We start from the raw sequence: 20,220 nt of genomic DNA on the forward strand, positions 1-20,220 counted from the left end.
TTATTGTTTAAAAGTTGTGGTTCTTAAATTTGAGGTTCGACATCCCTTTATAATATTAAAAGTTACTGAGAATCCTAAAAAGCTTTTGTTTATGTAGGTTAGTATCTACTGCTAGTATTTCTATTAATATTAGACATCAAAACTAAGCAATGAAAAAAATTCATCAGTAAGAGTATCTTAAATGCATTTAAAATAACAATCATTAAGTCCATTACAGACAAATAACATATCTTTATGAAAAATAACTATATTTTCCAAGCTAAAAAATTAATAAGAACAGAGACATTGTTTTATATTTTTGCAAATCCCCTTAGTGTCTAGATCAGTCAAAGAGAGCTGGATACTCATATCTGTATCTGCGTCTGTTGTGATACATTGCTTTGACTAAAGTTTAAGCAGAAAAATTTGGCCTCACACAAATATGGAGAAGTTGGACACGGGAGGGTTACTTTAAGAGCCCTTTCAGAGAGTCATGGCTATTCTTCTCTGACACTATATCAAAAATCAAAAGTTGGTCGTTTCTTAAAAATTAGTTACAGTGTGGAATCTCAAAGCATATTAATGAACTTTTATACTCTTTAAAATCCACTGATCTGTCTTATATTTTTGATTATCTTTTATTTTGCAGAATCACACTTGTCACCTGGAGCATATTATTAGTTCACTGAGTTTTGCATATCTTACACATGTTGACACATTTTATCATTTTATTTATATGAACAGATAACATACATGAAAATATTTAATATGTGTCACATTTGTTAATATCATCACCCATCTCATCAGCAATCTTAACATGATGGGAAGTTGTCAAACTCAAAGTGACAGATTTAAGTTTATCAAAATCCTACTTCTCACTTTCACTCTAACTTTATCACTGGTATCAAAAACTGTCAGATGTGTTTTCTAAAGTAATAGGATAACTTCAATTCATTTTTGAGAAAATAGCTGAAAAATATCCAAGTTTGAATAACTATAGTTTGCCTGTCAGTCATTTCTTAAATGAAAATCATGTTCCATGAAGAAAAGTAGTTAGTTCACGTCTAACTCAAAAAGATCACAAAGTGCTTTTCCTTGAGACAACTATCATATTTTAGCAGAATTGCTTCATGCGTACTTCCCTTTTCATCATACATAATATTAAGATGTATATTGAAAGGTTGAAATTTAATAACACTAATGCTTGTTACTGTTTCACCAAAAGCATCTTAAGTAAAACTGAGTTTTTTAAAAACTTCATGTGCAACACATAGAAAAACTATGGTTCCCGAAGAGGGAAAGGGAGGGATAAATTAGGAGTTTGGGGTTAACAGATACACACTACCATATATAAAATATATAAACAGTAAGGAACTACTGTATAGCACAGGAAACTACATTCAATATCTTATAATAACCTATAATGGAAAACAACCTGAAAAACAATAGATTTATATATACATGTATATGTGTAACTGAATCACTTTGCTGTGCACCTGAAACTAACACAGCATTGTAAATCAACTACACTTCAATTATGAATAAATAAATGAATAAATACTTTTACAAACAAAACAAACTTCATGGCAGTGAGAATGTAATCACTACTAGTGTAGTTTGAGGCCACTTCCCTGGCTTCATGCTAAAGCACAAGAAATTTTAACCCTGTTGCTTTTGCACTATGAGTATGTCCACACAATATGAAAAGCAGATATTAATATTAAAAGGAAAATAATTTTTACATTGCAGACTCCTACAAGGGCTTCTGGAACTTTGGGGTCTGGGAACCACATTTTGAGAAGTGATGCCTAAAGGTATCTTTTGATGTGACTTCGAATTTTTTTACATCCCCTGTCACTTGCTTTTGAGAAATACAGCAACTATTCAGAGGACATTTTCACTCAACCTTATGACCAACCATTTTCCAACTATTGTCATGTTATTGGAAGTCAATTTTGCCCATTCATGTGGTTGATGAAAAACTTCAGAAAGTCATGGAAGTAAAGCTTATGTTTAAGGCTGTAAGAATTTAATGAAAAGACATATGCAAAGTACTTGCCCCAGGGCCTGATACATGCTAAGATGCCAGGTTATCTTTTGTGCAGTAGGCTTTCAAGAAATATTTACTGTACTTACATGTGGATTTATCTGTTACTCCATCAGTCTCTATTCCACCCATTTGTATCCAGCTGCAGGCACTGAGGTCCATTACCTTTAGTCTAGGATCATTCTTTCTTTATCAGTCTGTATCCAGTGTGTCTGAAGAGAGCTGTGTGCCCATATGCACAGCTCAGCTTTGTGTTAGGCTTTCAGTAGTAGTTCTGTCCCTACACTCTACGTGTAGCCCTACCTTAAATCTCAGTCTGCTTTGCTATGACTCTGATGCCTCTCCCTACCTTTCTAATACCCACTGGTATTACTCCTTCCCAAAATCTATCAGACATCCATCAGATCCACTGCATCCTATGCACTGCCTGCCCACACTTCTATTCTAGTCAACCCCCAGAAGGTCAGGATTCCTGGAGAATTGACATCTGCCTGCAGGTTGCTTCTCTTTGGACACAGATTTGTTCTGACCTCCCCTCCCATGCTGGAGCCAGCCCTAAAGATAGATTGATTTCCATGAACCTAGCCCCACTAATTCCCAATTGATTTACTTTCCCACTCGTCTGGTTTCATGAATTAAGAACTTACACATCATCTTTCTATTTCATCTTCATTATCATCATCTTTATCACCCTCATCTTTGTCATCTTTAGAAGCAGTTATGAAAAGAATCCTCAGTGAATCTGAGCTAACTTTTCTTCTGGACCCCAAAATGACCTGATGGGTCTTTAAAACTAATACACTACTCAGTATGGCTTCTCAATCAGCACTAATCCATTTTTTGTACTTCCCTTTCTGTTATTACACATCAGAGATGTTTGTTTGGAACAATCATCCTGACTTGAGTGTAGAGAAAGAAGAAGGGCAAGACTAGAGTCAATGAGGTTCAACAAAAAATCTAGGTTAGAGATCATGATGGCCAAGATTAGGGAAAGCAGTGGTGGTGCACACAGGTAGAAAGAATGAAAAATATTTGAGAGGTAAAATCAGAAGGTCTTGACTGACAGGATATGTAGATTAAAACAGAGGTGACATTTTTCTGTCCTATTGGTTCTCCTGGTGGATTAATTCAGTGATTCCACTGAAGATATAAGAAATGGAGAGAATCAGACTTTAGTGGGAAAAAGATGGGGTATCTGTGAGATTTCCAAGAGTAGATAGATAATTGGGGTTGTGTACTTTGTGCTCTAGATACAGGACTAGAATGGAAATACATAAAAGTTGTCAGCATATAGATCCTAACTGAAACATGTGGAAGGGTAAGACTGTCCAGAGAGATAATATCATGGGAATTAGGGAAACCTAGAATTGAATAGAGAAGAAAACCCAATTTAATTGACATTCGGAAACTTTGGCCCACAAAGAAGCTGAGATAGCATAGTTAACACTCTTTCAATAAATGTTACTGGTAAATCACTAAGCATTATCAAACCTTGTGATAGACCCTCAAAGGAAAAAGAAAAACTCTGAAAATTAAAATGAGGTAAGAGCAGTAATTACAGCATCCTTGTGACCCAAACTGATGCAATTCCTGAAGCCATGTCAGTATTTCCAGGCTTTTATCAGAAAAAAAAATCTCATTTAGAATTGAGATTAAACAGGGAAAGGATAAAGAGAGGACAATGGAGTTAGAACCAAGGGTCCAAAAGAGGAAATAGTGATTAGCCCGAAAAGATGGCAAATTATTTCACACTTTTTGGGAAGAGACAGCTAGGTGAGACTGGTTAATGAGCTGTCAAGTAGAGCTGGTTTCCTCCGGCACTTTCTGGGATCTCTTTTAATCCAGAAGGGATGGGATGGGCACGATGGCTTGGCAGAGGTGAGGCTGAGCAGATGGGGAATCCTTTAGCAATAGTCATCGTCACAGCTTACAAGAGCCCTCCTTCAGTCGGTCCTGAGCCTCTAGATGTCTTGACTCATTCTCAATACAGGGACGCTGAGGGGGAGGCTTTTTGTTTGATCCGTTTTAACTACCATTTCCTAAACCTAAACAGACTGCTGATACAAATTGTCTTTTTAGACAGATAATTAGACTGTACTGGTCTTAAGTGAAAAGCAAAAATAAAACCTCAGAGCGTTTACAACGATGACAACGTAATGAGATTGGCCAGCTGGAATGATGATGACATAATAGTGATCGTTCTTTGAGTGGGTCTACGTGCCAGGCCCTGGGGCAAGTACTTTATGTGCATTCGCTCATGAAATCCCTGCAACCTTACACGTAATCTTCACTTCCAAAGAAAAATAGTCCCCAAACGTACCTATTTAAATTCATTTATTTCTAATGTTATTTATCCTTACATGTGTATTTTAAGGTGATTAATAATGATTGGATTTTTCTAAGCCTTAATTTGATTGATTGTATTTATCTACAACTGCTTATTTATATGTCAAAGCTTAAGACTTTAACTTGTGGTTGATGGTCAAAGGAGATAACTTTCCCTTTAGTTTAGTTTAGGAAAATAGTTATTCCTCTAAACCTATTTGAACCCAACCTAAAACTTTTAAAAAAAGTTTTGTGCTATGGTATTGAGATGTTTTTAGCTTCCCAGTTTTGAAGACTCTTGAAATTCTATAAAGAAAAATCATTAAGGAATCACTGAATCAATATTATCAAAATAGCAATTTCAGGTTACATTCCTTTAGTAATAGAGAGTTTTGGAGTCTACTAACCAGGGGATTAGTTCCTGGGATAAAAAACTTTGCTCTTTTGATTTAGTGCATAAGCTTGTCAAAGTCAGAGAACTACATTTAAGAATTAAGAGTACTATTAGTTAATTATGTAGATTTTTATTTACAATTTTTAAATTTTGTTTTTTATTGAAGTGTAGTTGATTTACAATGTTAGTTTCAGGTGTACAGCAAAGTGATTCGGTTATACATATATGCACATATATTGTTTTTTAGATTCTTTTCCATTATATGTTACTACTAGAAATTAAAAGGGCAGAGGAGGGATAAATTAGGGTTTGGGGATTAACAGATGCACATTACTATTTATAAAGTAGATAAACAACAAGTGCTGTACAGCACAAGGAACTACATTTCAATTTATTATAATAACATAATGGAAAAGAATCTGAAATATATATATATATAATTTTTTAATTATAAAAAGCTGTAATCTTTATGTCTTTGTTTTGGATTCTTATGTATACTACTTTGAAAACAAAATAGATCAACAACATGTTGCATAACCGAAGTTCACAAGAGTGAACATGACCTGGTTGCATCAAATCTATGAGATCCATCTCTGTTTCCATGAATTTCTCTGTTTTCATCCAGTATGTAATCCTGACTTTTTCCACAGACCAGGCCTCATGATTCATCTCTGATCCTATCCCAAGCTACTTCAGATGTCTAAGAGGAAAGGATAAGATAAAATTAGGTTACCTCTACAATGAGAGCTGCATAATCTCCTTAAGAGCAGAGTTGATGGATATCTTCAATAAACAAAGTCACATCTGTGAAACCAGTTTCTTCTTGAGCTCCTCCTCTTCTCTGTGTCATGTTAGACTCTTCCATTGGCCATTTTTCACTACTCACTCCAATAATATTAGTGCTTTCCATCCTTGCTTATTCTCTTGAGCAATAGTCTCTATAACCACAATTTCAAAGATCACACACTAATGACCTCCAAATCTCTATGATGTCTCATCTTCAGGTCACATATCCAGGTTGCCCACTGGAGATCCCACTGGATAATCTTTAGGTAACTCAGACTCAGCATGTGCTGAAATGAACTCCTCACTTTCTCTCTGTATCCTCATAGTTGTCCTTTCCTCTCATTTCAGTTAAGGGCTCTCAAAGTCACCTACTCACAAGAAGGACTGTATCTGTTACAAAGCATTTGTTTGTAAGTAATGGAAAACACTGAACTGGTTCTAACTAAAAGGAGTTTATTATCTCACCAAATAAGAAGTCTAAAGTTAGAGTACTTCATGGCTGGCAAGTTCACTGTCACAATAACATCATCAAGGACCTGGGTATTTTCATTTTCCATGTGGCCATTCGTGGCATATGCACCTCTTCTGTAGACTAGTTGCGAGTTGACATCAGCCATTCCAGGTTTCACATCCTCAAGATAATGTCCAGGGTTGGAAAAGAGTGTTCTTCTTCACAGTGACTTTTCTTGAAATCAAGACACTTTTTTCCCCCAGAGCTGATTGCCTATTCCTTGTTTCCAGCATGGAAAAAAGAAAACAGGTTTGGTAAACACATAAGTTGTCTTTATCTCAGTTATCTTCTTAAATCATGATCATGATTGGAGACTCCCACTTTCATTCATGATGGAGTTTCTGGAAGCAGACTTACCCTCCTGCCATAAACAGCTAGAAAATTGGATAAAACATGTAGCATTAGCGACAGGAATTGGATAACAAGCAGCCAGAACAGTGATGTCTGAGGGAAGGAAAACAAATAACAGAAACCCAGCAAATGTCCTTATTTTCTATCTAAGGGCATTTACCTGACCATGGTCCGCGGAGCAGGAATTTTAATGGAACACTTCAGTTTTCCTGAGTTGAGGAGGTAGAGACTGGAGTTCAGAGAGGCAGAGAGAGCTAGAATTTGCAGGCAGAACACCAGTGCATGAGGAGAATGCTATGTAGAGAAAGACCTTCATTTGTCCGCACTGGGGCCCCTTGAGTTTGTTACTGAATACTAAACTCTATATGCATAGGATAAAACTCCACAAAACTGGGCAGAAAACATCCAGATGCAGGGGAGCTGTAAGCTGAACGATTTCGAGGGCTTACATAGAATTCATTATTGGAGCAACAAAATCATCCATCTTTACTTCTCTGAAGCATCTAGTAAGTTGATCTAATTAGGGCATCAAGAGTCATGTGGTATAGACCCACAGTGTCAGGTCTAAAGACTGAATGTTGTGGGGGAAGATGGAAATGTTAGGTATCTTAATTGTGACAGTGGTGTCATAGGTGTACAGATCTACCAAATTCATCAAATTATACATCTGAAATATGTGTGGTTTACTGTACAGAAATTATACTACAGTAAAGTTGTTAAAAAAAAAAGACAATGTTGTGTTGTAAGCTCTTGTAAATGACAAGCCCCCACTGTATTGATGTTTCTCTGGTCTCCATACCTGACCTTTCCTCACCAATTTGGGCATAAATGGGAAAAAGCAAAGATGACAAGCTGAGTTGAGTTTCATGGTTAACTCAGAACTCCCTTAAAGGGTCTGAGCAAAGCACAAGTTGATGCAGTTCTGTTTGTACTTAAATGTACGTGACACACCTCTCCAAGGTTCTCTGATCCTTGCCCGTGCTGGGAGCCACGTGCAGGGTCATCCAGCTGGTGAGAATAAACAGCCTTTCAGGGCTTCTGGCTTTCTGTGTGTGAGTCACGGGGGAGGGGAGGTTGTTGGAGTGTTAAGAAAGATAAACACACAGCAGCGCTCTAAAGCCTGTTCTGGAAACCTAGCAGGAGGGAACAGATAACCATTGTCCAGAGCCTGTAAAGTGTTTTGAGACTGGAGTGGGAAATACATATTTAGGGAAGATCAAACTTTTAATGGATCGGAAATTGAAAATGATTGCAGTTAAACTGAAGTTAAACCAGTGGTGACAGACGGGCTTTGGGGTGCAAAGATACAGCGGCAGGAAGGCAAGAAAACAGGGGTTAAGATCAAGGAGTTGACAGACTCAACCGGATCAGGAATTCTTATAAGAAAACAAAACAAAACACTGGAGAAAATCTCCTTTCCTCTGCAATAGACTTGACCATGAGAAGACAAAAAAAAAAAAAAAAAAAAAAAAAAAAAACAACAAACCAAAAAAACCCTGAAGCTCTTGCTGGAAGAGAAGCTGCAACTCTATTCCTACATGGTAACGGCCGCCTTGATAATACAACGGAGTACACAAAGTCACCAAATTCTAGTCTGCCAAGGAACCCCATGATAACCCTCTGGGGAGGCTTGTTCGTGCCTCAAGACTTTCTGGATTCTACACATCTGTGAAAACATTTGATTAATAACTTTAGTATAGTATGGCCTTTACCTGCCAGTAAAAGGGTCTCTGCCTTTTGCCTGGCACTTCAAGCCCTGAACATCACAAACACATGATAAATAAGTTTAGTAAAGAAACACGGTGCCCTTGCCGCGGATCCAGTACTCAGCACTGACATACAGCGCACCTGTAAGCCTAGACGTCTGTCTGCCCTTGTGATGAACATTGTCCAGGTGCCAGGGAGATGCTTGTGCCTATCTTGTGCCGTGTGTCCTAGAAAAAGCGACTGTATCTGGGTCACTGTTACTGCTGAAGAGACAAACCGCTTTGGCATGGAGGCAGGATTTGAGCAGCAGAAGCCCTTAGGTAAGAAAAAATATATTCAATAATTTGTCAGACCCCTCCTCTCAGATAATATGAATGCATATTCATCCTTTCATGACAAAGTGTTGTTTCCCACGGTGCTGAGTAACCATTTTTCTTGCTATTCTTCATTTTCTAATTCATGATTCTGGGATACCCACAAACTAGTGTGGTATTCATGATAGTTGCATATAGTACCTGTGGGACAATTTGAAATATTAAAAAATTCATATTATTCTTAAATATCTGTATCTATTTTATCAGTCACCCAAATATCATTGGACCGTCAGCAAAATACCCAGACATGAATACTAAAAATCAGTATGCTTGCCTTTCATAGTTTACTAACTTCTAGTCATAACAATCATAGATTTACATTTTGTCATTATGACAGGCACATACATCAAAGTAAGAGAATAAAGCACTTTTTTTTACAGTATGTTAGCTTAGTTTGTAACTGAAATATTAAGACTTACGGTATATTGGCCCTCAGTTTCAGTCTTAACTTGAGCCCTGCCCAACCTGACCACACTTGACCCCACACTATCCAAGCTACCAGGCAGGTGACCTGGCTTATTAGTACCGACATTTCAACAAGAAAAGGATGTCTTCTTAATCTGAGAATACCTTTCTGTACACTCAGAAAATATTGCTAGTTGCCTTGGGCGTTGGTGATATAGTTTACTTTCTAAAGATTTTCTTTTCCTGGAAAAATCAGTCATTTTTATGCTCTGTCTCTTAGAAAGTTTTGTCACTGAAATTTCCATTCTGTGAGTTGCAATACAGAACATGTGCAGAATAAATTCTGGCCCTGTGTAGAGAAGAGCTTAGGGAAATGCTCACTTTTCAAAGGTCACAACTTACCACACACAACACTTTGTGGTAACTCCACCTCTCATTCTGCAAGACTCTAAAAATATTGTCTCACGAATTGTGGGCAGGAATAATAAAATCAAATATATATATAAAATGAGTTTACTTCAGTAAATAAACTAAGATCATGAGAAAGGAGGGAATTAAAGAAAAACGTTACATCTACACTGGGGGCAGATGTAGTGCCCAGGAAAACATTTTCCATAATACTAAAAGCCATCTATTAGGGCAAGTTGCCCAGGGTAGAGAGAATATAGTGATTCAAAGGCAAATGACAAAAATGAGACCCTTCCCTGAGGAAGAGCCCAGCGTCTAAGATGGATAGTCCATATCTCCTGCTACTCCTTTACATTTTACTAATGAGGTGATCAGATCTTTGAATGAGGCATCCGACAAGATGCATCTCTACTAACAAGAGACTTATTAAGACTCCAGGTTCCAAGATGAGTGCCCCTTCTCTCCGCTTCTCTCCCCGCAAGTCTGGAACTGCTTGGACCTGTCCTGCTGCATGATTTTGTCCTCAGCTATTTCTTAACTAGTCGTGGGGTAAAGACTTGTGCCTTTTCTTCCAGAAAGTTAAGGAATCTTGTGTAGCACTTTGAAACCAAACTCAATAAGCCTTGCCCTTAAAACTATAACTTTGAGGATATCACTGCTAAAGATTCTGTATTTATTCCCAACATGCTTTGGAAATTTAGGATAAGCCACTTGGATAATGATGTCTAAACCTTCAGAGAGGATATAACATTTGGCTTGAAAACTATGTCTGGTTCTTCCTAAAAGTTTTATGTGAAACACAGTGTGTCAATAAAGTAGTGAAGATTGGTTTCTGATGGACATAGTAGCATTAGATGTACTCGTAACACCGAAGAGGTTTCAAAAGTGGTTTAAAATTAATTGCATTTTAAGGAAAAATTGGCAGAAGTTTACATCATTGGGTGATAATTACAGACATGCTCCCTTAATTGTCCATAAACCAGACCTCTGACTTCCATGGTGCCATCCTCAGGATAGAAGAGAATGCTGTCAACTTTGCTTTGTTATTGTTTTCCTGTCTTTTTTTTTTTTTTTCATAAAGCTTTTTAGACTGAAAAAAATCCCATTATGGAAATCTCAAAGTGAAAATAATCTTTAAATAAGATATATGTTGCTGTTTGTTATTTTCTCCATAAAATTGGAATCATACATAATAATGAAAATCAATTATCTATTCACATTATTTCCTGCTTTTTCAGGTTTCAAAACTTAGCCTCTTATTTTCTCTGTGTCTTGCCTCCCTTTCTTAAGCCACTTTATACATTCCTTAGTTTTCTGATTCTCAAATATATGTCTTTCTTAAGCATTCATTTATAACTGTCCCAAGCTATTTCCTAGGCATTTTGATTTATTTTTTTCCAGCTTGGTTTGGTTCTCGCTTCCAGAGCTTTTCTGCAAGAGTTCTCTGCTTTCTCATTTCTTTATGTTGATGAAAATCCATGTGGCTGCTTTTATGTATTTGATTACTGGGCCTTTCTACCAATGTCATCCCTTCCATTCCTTATCCCTTCACTCCTTCAATTGATATGTTTTCACCCATAACTTGAATGTGGCTATAAAAGCAAATTAATCTACTTGACCATTTGACTACCCAAAGCCTCTAGACTGGTTCTGTTTCCCATTATCTACCCGAAACCATGCCAGATTTGACAAAGTAAGTTCCCCCAGCTAAAGAAAGCTGTGCTTCTGTGTTTCCCTAACTGAAAATCTTAAACAAAAAGAAAATATAAAAAGCTTTTGATGCATGTCTAGATTGACCTCGCCAATCTTCAGATTTTGTCTTCTCTTTCCTCCAGAGTTACCTTCACTTAGAAGAATCATACCCTGCTCTAGACCATTCCCTCCAGTAACTCCATTTGGAAATGAACCATGTGGACCTCTCATTCCTCTTTAATCCTTTTTCATCTTTAATCCTTTAGTTTGTTCCAGGCAAACATCCTTGCTCAATTTTTATTCAGGTTCTCCTCCTTCACCCTGGGAATGGAATTGGGAGGAAAGAAACTGTCCTGTGCTGCCTTTCTACTTGCAAAATTTCTTTCTTCTAAGTTGGGGCCTCATCACAAATCGTGTATTTCTCCACCCCTCTTCACCTCTTTCAGGCAGATTTTCCATGTGTCAGGGCTCCAGCCCAAACCCATACCACCATTCATCTGTGATTTTCAAAACTCTGGCTGCCACCACTGAAGGACCCAAGGGCCACAAATGCTAGAACTTTCTCTTGTCAGACTCTTCCGTAGACGTTGGTACATACGTGCCTTCTCTCTCCAGTTAGACTGTAAATCCCTTTAGGACAAGAACTGAGTCTGTTTCTTTGATTTTCAAACCAAATGCCATACATACCTGGTGGGTAATAAAATCAATTTAGAGAGTTGTCACTGGTACTAAAAATAAATAAATTATGCACAAAGAGAAAATATCCCAATGGATTCCTCATACTAAGAATGAGGATTATTTGGGGAAATGTTTCAGTGTGTGTGGACTGCCCTACAATGTCAGGGAACAGTAAGTGCTTGTTACCGAAAGAGTCGAGGGAAGATTTTGAAGAAGCCTGCCTGTGAAATTACGAGGATCTTGTTATGGTTCTTGCTCTTTGGCACATCAGTCTAAGAGTGGGTCCAAGCTTTCCCTCAGGTCACTTGCTTCATGAGCCTGGTTGAGCACCCCTTCCCTTGTTCAGAATATTTGGATGAACCACAAACTCCCTGAGGGAAGTTATATATGATGTAAGCCTTGGGGCAAACACACCCATAAACGCGACTGTGGGTTTCCAGTCACCCAAATGGGAAGTTAATTATTATTGACATAAACTGCTCAGTTCCACAACCTGCCCTTTATTTTAGCCAGTGTGCATGTAGTGCCTCTTCTGTGCCAGGATTGTAGGGACTGAAGATACAGAGTTGAATTAGACACAGGTCACTCCTTTGAAGAAGAAGGCTTTATGATTTAATGCAGGAGTTGGCAACCTACAGCCCATGGACCAAATCTGGCCCAAAGCCTGTTGGTGTAAACAAAGTTTTATTGGAACTTAGCAAGGCTCATTCATCTGTATTGTCTACAGCTACTTGTGTGCAGCCACACTGAATTGAGGAGTTGCACCAGAAACCATATGGCCCACAATGCCTGAATATTTACTGAAAAATGTCAATGAAAAACCTTGGCAATCACTGATCTAGTAAAACATCAAAATTTGTTTAAAAAATATATTTTTCTAGGAGGTTTCCATATATAGAAGAGACAGATATATACAAGAGCAAAGGAGTATCTTCCTTATTTTTATGGTGAAACAACATAGATCACTGGTCAGATGGTGCAGCCTTAAGAAGATTCAAGAAGTGGCTTTTTTTTTTTTTTTAAATTTGGTGAGAGAAAAGCATTATGATCTCAGTGAAAAGACATTTCATGTTTTTCAGCCGTACTAGTGTGTAATCACCCTGCCGGGAGCTTGAACGTCTGATTGCAAAGTCCCAATATTCTTATAGAAAATTACAGAGCTAAATCAGCTGAACATGAGATCAGAGATCACCAACTGGCCTGCCCATTAGCTGGGTGTGGCCTGTCATCATCATATGCTTGGCTCTGAAATTTTGAGCAACATTCATTTCAGAAATTAACTTAATTCCACGTTAAAATCTAGCTCTCTCAATTCTCCTGAGAAATCACATTTGGCAGCCTGCAGCCTCCAGTCCTGCATGACGACAGCCCACTGGAGCTGAAAGGCAGCTTCTGTCCTTGGACAAGGCACCCACACTCCAGATTTGCCCAATCTCTGCTGCTCCCAGACATTTCCCTGACTCAAGACAAAGAGTCAGTCAGTTGCCATTTATAACTAGCTTACCCTGTTATTTTCCTCAGTAAAGAAATTTCTCTGTAACTATTCTCTTTTAAAATTGTTACAACAAGATTAACCAAGAAGATGGTATGTTAAAAAAAAAAAGTCTTACATTTTTAATATCCAAGCAGAGGGTATGCAACCTGCAGGCACTTTCCTAGCCACTGCAGGAAATGGCGATTTAAAGCCAATATCGATATGAAAACAAACATATGCATGTATATGCATGACTGGGACATTGCGCTGTACACCAGAAACTGACACATTGTAACTGACTGCACTTTAATTAGAAAATGTGAAAAAAAAATTAAAAATAAAAGATAAAACTAATGTCTTACATCCATAACAAAAGCAGACTCCACACTGCCTGCATTCTTAACGGAGGCCTGCTGGAGAAAAGGAGACTGACGTGGTGATAAATAGTTCCCCCGGAATAGCTGGGCCACTTGTAGGAAACTGTCAGACTTCTTCCTCCAGCGTAGCACAAATTTCAGCTGGTGGTACCTAGCATGGTTTTGTGTGTGTGTGAAAAATGGCATCTGATCAATTTCTCCACTGCCAGTAGAGGCCGCCTGCTGTTGCGACGTTCTCATTGGCCAGGTCTCATTGGCCGGCGTCTGCCTTCTTTTCCTGTGGAAATAAAATATAAGAGCAGGAGAAAGGACATATTTGGTAATGTTACGCTCCTCAGCTTCCTGCTCGGGGCTGTCTCAGCTGTAAAATGTCAAGGGAAAAAATATCCCTCCAACTTGGAATGAATTCCAGACAGACCCTGATGCCTGCAAATTTGTCAGAGGGAGCCAAGTCCAGAGAGGCAGAACATGAAGAAGGTTCATTATTCGACTTCAAGAGACGCTCAAATAATCAGACACTGTGGTATTTATGATTTTCCCCATTTCAGATGGTCTGTAGTTCACGACGTTCCCCTCCCTTTACCGCTGATTCTGAGCTTCCTTTTAAATTAAACCTCAACAGTTATAAAAAGACTCTCACATTACTTGTAAGCCGCAAGTATTACTGGGAGACACTGTTCACACAGGGCTGTTGAGGGCTGGGGAAGGGCAGCTCTTTTTGAACATTAGTCTGGGGAGGGCAGGCCAGGAAGTAAGACTCGCTTCACCTTGGCCCGCTGCAATCCTCATCTTAAGACATCCGTGCCAGGACCTGCCACTTACCGTGTTTGATATGATGCTTTTTACTAAAAAGCGGTTATTTCGCTCCATTGGCTTTCTTTTTCATTTTAGCTTTTATTTTCAGCACGGGCCAGGGGGCAACCAGAAAGTTTATCCTGCCACTGCCCAGTTGGTGAATATACCATCAGGACTGTTTGTAAAGTTGAGTTTCAGGGGGCCCTTTTCTTTTCTTAGCATTCAGCACACTTTCATTCTCTTGTAAAATAATCGCCACATGCTGGCAAAAATGTAAGGAAACAATTTGTAATCCAAACGTCATTAAGCCACTACCTACACATTTTCTGTTCCACTTCTTGCTCTTCCATTTCCAAATGCCATGGCATTTGTTTGTACTTGGTCACCCTGAATCCCTATTTGGGTTCTCCAATAGGCACAAAGGCATCCAAATATCAGTTTTAGCAACCGGCAGAAGAGCCAGCATGGGGAATGAAGTGTTCAGTCTTAACATGTGGTCTCCATGAATAAGGGTCTTCTTTTTTTTCTTTTCCTAAACTGTCCAGCATCTCGAGTCTGGTTTTGCTACTCAACAGTCTAAGGTTTGTGCTACTTCCATGGTGATCAGCTGTTAGGTCATAAACATTAGATTGTGGCATCACCAAATGAGTCAGTTGGGAGGAAGCCGGTCTGGAAATGCAGCTGAAAGTCTCTGTTGACAGATGGAGGCCTTCTTAATCATGGCCTGTGTGGGTAGAGGGAAAACCTTGCTTGGCCCACCCCCGGCATTTATTCACCAACCTGGGCTGCTCTGGAGGAGGCTGGGGAAGGCTATCCTCGGGGAATACCACTTCTTCCTTTCCCAGGCCTCTCACAGGACACCCACACAACTAAGAGGAGGGGGAAAGTAAACAACGGAGCTCTTTCTGGTTACTTTTCCAGTGTCAGCAAAGTCAATGAGCTTTCAAAATTAGCTTTTTGAAATTCCGATATGGTTCCTTCTTGTTTGTTTAGGGGGAGGGAGGTAATTATGTTTATTTATTTTTTAGAGGAGGTACTGGGAATTGAACCCAGGACCTCGTGCATGCCAAGCATGCACTGTACCATTGAGCTATAGCTTCCCCCCCCCATATGGTTCTTCTTAAACAGCTAATTGTTGGCATTGCCTGATTCTTGGTATATCCATTGTTGATAAGGTTACTGTTCTATGTTATCCACCTTGTCTCTAAAATGAGCATCATAAGAGCTCAACTTTTAAAAGCAGGAAGTAGGACTTGACAGTATCATTGGGCTCCTGTCCATCAATTTTCTCTATCTCTACTAGAAAGATCCCCCTGCTGCCATATATTTAAACACAGTTCCCTGAGTATGTATATTATTTTAGAAGAATATGTTTAATATTTCCAAATTTGGGGTTTCGGGAAGCACTAGGTCAAGAGTCGTCTTGCAGCAGGCTGTTAGGCGACTGGTCCGCAGGAGGAACAATGCCCTCCCCTGTGTCCACTATCAAGAACTGCTCAGTGTTCCTGCCAGCCTGTGAGCTTTTATCACCCAGTCATTTTAGACCTGAAAGAGAACATTCCATCAGGGGATCAGGTTCTGTCATTTCACTGGAATGCAATGTAAGACCACAGAAATTCTGGTACAAACAAATTTACTGTGGCTCAGATTAATAACAGATAGCATTTGAATGGTCTGCCCTGGTTGTGTTCCCCCTCTGCTGAGGATAAAATCAACGCAAATAAGTTGAAAATTCTGCCAGCAGGCTCAGGCCAGACATAAGGAAGAACTTGTGCATTAAGGAGACAGAAGAAGTTGTGAAGTTTGCCTCTTGGGGAAAATCTTTAACATTAGCCTGGAAGAGCATATTGGAATGATTAAGATGTGGTTCCGACTTGGAGGTGAGGGTGAGGTTCTATGATTTCCAAGGTTTTCTTCAAGACACAAGATTTTTAAAGTTGTTGAAAAGTGGCTCCATGCATGGCTCATTGCTATTAAGATTGTTATTCTTGATCAGGCTACTTTTACATAACAAAGCCAGATTCTCCTTGTTGGAAGATAACTGAGGGCTTGTTAATTCCATCTCTCCTGTTTCACTGGTGAGAAAACCTAGGTACAAGGAGGTCATTGTCAGAGAGCCAGCAGAAGAGCTGGGCAGACCCCCTTGGCTCCTTGTGCTGGTTTCCTGTTCTATACTATATTTTTACTGATCACATAAATCTATTTAAGATGTAGTTCCATTTTATAAGAATTTTGTTTATTTCGTGAGCAGTACTGAGACAGAAATATGAGAATCTCTGGGAATTGGCATGGCTAAATATCACAATTTAGAAGAATAGCTTAGGCAAAGTACAAAAGAGGAAATGCTATTTAGATGAGCTCATTTCTACTCACTAAAAGAATTAAAAAATTAAACTCAAGATCCAACTTTTTCCTTCACTTAGTCGACATCAGAAGCTTACACAGCAACTCCCCAAACAAATCTGTTTCATATATTTCTCCTCCTCAAACTCAGGAATTTCTTTGATATCTAATCTCACGTTTATTAACTTCCCTTGGAAAAAGTTCTAATTCATCTCTGCAAGTGCAACACCTTACTTAATTTTACCTCTCTTTTGTTGTATCATCCTTTAACTAGATAATGCTACCTGACCTTAGAAGGCATTCAATCTTTTTAATTTCTAAGTTACAAATTATTTTCTTCCTCTTTTCCTTCCCTACATTTCTTCCTTCTTTCTCCCCTCCCTCCCTTACTTTTTTATCTTGGAGGGTGATTTGTCTATTTCACATAGGAATCTAGTTGAATTGTTCCTCCTGTTTTTTTTTTTTCCCAGGGAAGCTGTGTTTGGAGGACTTCCTCAACCTCACCATCGATCAGAAGTCATGCCTCACAGATTCATTTTCTTACGAATGACTTTAGGAGCCAACATTTGTAATAATGGGAAGTAAAATAATTACATTAAATGATAAAATTCTTACCTAAAGCTGGTATTAATATTACAATATCTCTTTATTATTTTGGACTTTTTTAAGATTCTTTGCTCAGCATCTTAAGAAATCATACTTTTGGTGGACTCCCCATGTAGGCCGTTTCCTAGTTTGTTTGATTAAAAGGCTCCAAAAGCCATTCTTATCCCACATAGTGCTTTTGTTAGTCAGCAGCTGAAATCCCAGCTATTGGATTCCATTGTTCAGGTTAAGACATCATCTCCAGAAAACCGTGCCAGTCGGCGTCTGGCAGTGTCAAAGTATTAACCCGTTATCTCCACAATACCTTAGCTTCATATCCTGGATCTCACCATGGGACAAAGGCGAGTTACATTTTGATGATAAACATAAATGGCCTGGATTGATTGTGCTGGAAAGGGAAGCCCAAGTTGGGCAGTAGCAGTGGAAGATGAGGTAAGAATAAGAGTGCTAAAGAAACCATCACTGGTCTCTCTACCCATGTTAGGGGTGGGGGTGGGGGGGCTGTATTTATAGTACTTGTATCTCAAGCATCCTTAGTACATTTATTTACTTCTGTCTCAAAGGTCTTCATTGTCATTAATCAACCTGAATCTTCAGATGAGTCAGAAGTGTATATGTCACTAAATGAGGGTTTGCTAGATCCAGAGAGTCCGGACTACGTGCACCTTAGAGTAAGTAAGAATGTTAAAGGGTGAAACAAGAGGGCTAGTGGTCAATTTCTATGGTGATTTACATGTGTTAGGGGAGGCAAGCAAGGGGTAGAATGTAAAAGAAAAGGGAATTTAGGTCATTCTTTAGGTTAAGGAAAAACAAGTTGGGAGAATGAGAGGACTGGGGAGACCAGCACAGACTAGAAGTACATTTTCATTCTGGAGACATCCTCCTAAAAAATGTCTCATTCAGCTCAGTCAAGAGACCATTGTAGCCTTCCTCTCTTTCGTTGCTATTCTTTTCAGATAAAGCAACAAAATGCATTTCTATATATCAGCACTTTTATTCTCGTGTGTGTGTGTGTGTGTGTGTGTGTGTGTGTGTGTGTGTGTGTGTGTTGAAGTTGATTTTGGCAGACACAGGTAAATCCTGAGCTACATAGTACGTTTCTGACGTTCACTTGATGAAAAATAATCACTGGCAGCCAAGACTGGCTACTTTATGTCCAGCAGATCAGTGGAGCTCTAGTGATATGCAACCACTATTTTCCAGAAAATGGAGTGTTTTTTTGGTGGGGGAAAAGGCCTTTTTTTCTGGGCACAAAAATTCTAGAGGTTTGATTTTGGAAGTTGTTTAAACTCTGGCAGTTTCGCTGTGGAGTGGGGACAAACGGAGTGGTGGGTTGGTGGAACTGAAACTAAAGCTACTGCTGCTTGCCTCTCTTCCCAGGAAGCTGGGTGCCACCTACGTAGGGCATCAGGCTAAATAGGAACAAGAGTCTGAACAGTTAAATTTTACTTCTGAATTATGGAGTTTGTACAATAAGAGCTTTAATGATTATTTTGCAATCAAAATTTGAACACATGTGAAACACATCCACTGAAGAAGCACATTTACATTGCTCATGTATTAATAGTTCATTATCCTAAATAGATAGTGTATACATATATATACTATATCTTTATCTATGTCTGTGTATTTATATCTATATATCTTATCTATCTCTGTCTCTTTCTATGTCTGTCTATATATCTGTCTATCTATCTACAGAGAGAGATTGACTGATTTTTAAGGAACTGGCTCACACATGATTGTGGAAGCTTGGCAAGTCCAAAATCTGTAGGGTAGGCCAGCAAGCTAGAGACCAAGGGAAGAGTCATAGTTCAAGTCCAAAGGCAGTCTGCTGGCAGAATTACTTCTTTTTTTTTTTAAATTAATTAATTAGTTAATTAATTAATGTATGTATGTATAGTCAGTTTACAATGTGTCAATTTCTGGTGTACAGCATAAAGTTTCAGTCATACATATACATACATATGTTCCTTTTCAAATTCTTTTTCATTATAGGTTACTATAAGATACTGAATATACTTCTCTGTGCTATCCAATAGAAACTTGTTTATTTGTTTTTATATATAGTAGTTAGTATCCGCATATCTCGAACTCCCAATTTACCCCTCCCCACTCCCTTCTCCCCTTGGTAACTATAAGTGTCTTTTCTATGTCTGTGAGTCTGTTTCTGTTTTGTAAATAAGTTCATTTCTGTCTTTTTTTTTTTTTAGATTCCACATATAAGGGATATCATGTGGTATTTTTCTTTCTCTTTCCGGCTGACTTCACTTAGAATGATGCAGAATTAGTTCTTGCTTGGGGAGGTCAGTTTTTTTCTACTAAGACCTTCAATTGATTAGATGAGACCCATCCACATTATGGAGGCTAATTTGGTTTACTCAAAATCTATTTTAAAAAAAATTAAATCATTTTTAAAATATATTCACAGAAACAGCTAGAGTAATGTTTGATCATGTATCCAGGTACGATGGCCTAGCCAAGTTAACGCATATAATTAGTCATCACATAAGTGCTAAGGCACAGTTGTAAGCATCACGGAAATAGCTATTATCTCATGGAGTTTACGTTCTTGTGGTATTCAGAAGTTTGAGACATGTTGCCACAGACTTTAAAAAAAATACTCAAAGTTAAATCAATTGAAGATATTCTTACTCTTACTCTCTGGTGGTGGTGGTGGTGATGCTAATGCTGATGCTGATGATGATTTAGCGTTTTCCTGGGATTTCCCAGATCTTATGCAAACTAGTAATTGTAGAGGTAAGCTGTTGAGTGACGGTAATGCTAGTGTCATAAGACTCTTTCTGAAGAATAAAGCCTCCTTTTCTTTATGCTACTTAGATTGGAGAAGTACAAACTATGATTAAATGGCATTTTTCTAATATTATTAGGATATTATGCAGGGCATCTCTTTAAGCAGAATCAGACTGTGAGGCCCACGATAAAATAGTGGACCAGCTGATATGAA

The 20,220-nt window shown here is 38.5% G+C and overlaps 1 protein-coding gene across 13 annotated transcripts in view; it reads left to right on the forward strand.

Annotated features, from left to right (window-relative positions):
* Nucleotides 1-20,220, forward strand: part of LOC116281493 (uncharacterized) — a 195,498-nt gene that overhangs the window by 133,097 nt on the left and 42,181 nt on the right. For 4 of the 13 annotated variants that reach the window (XR_012075002.1, XM_072965883.1, XM_072965880.1 and 1 more), the window contains exons 4-5: nucleotides 17,117-17,684; nucleotides 17,816-17,923. The exons of 1 other annotated variant lie outside the window; for it this stretch is intronic. Coding sequence is in view for 3 of the 12 variants with exons in the window: in XM_072965883.1 (XP_072821984.1) it covers nucleotides 17,622-17,684; nucleotides 17,816-17,923 (171 nt within the window). In the remaining 9 variants the exon portion in view is untranslated. 8 more of the 13 variants (XR_012075005.1, XR_012075007.1, XR_012075003.1 and 5 more) reach the window with 8 other exon arrangements.

The sequence above is a fragment of the Vicugna pacos genome, chromosome 8, assembly GCF_048564905.1.
Source record: "Vicugna pacos chromosome 8, VicPac4, whole genome shotgun sequence".
Taxonomy (NCBI): Eukaryota; Metazoa; Chordata; class Mammalia; order Artiodactyla; family Camelidae; genus Vicugna; species Vicugna pacos.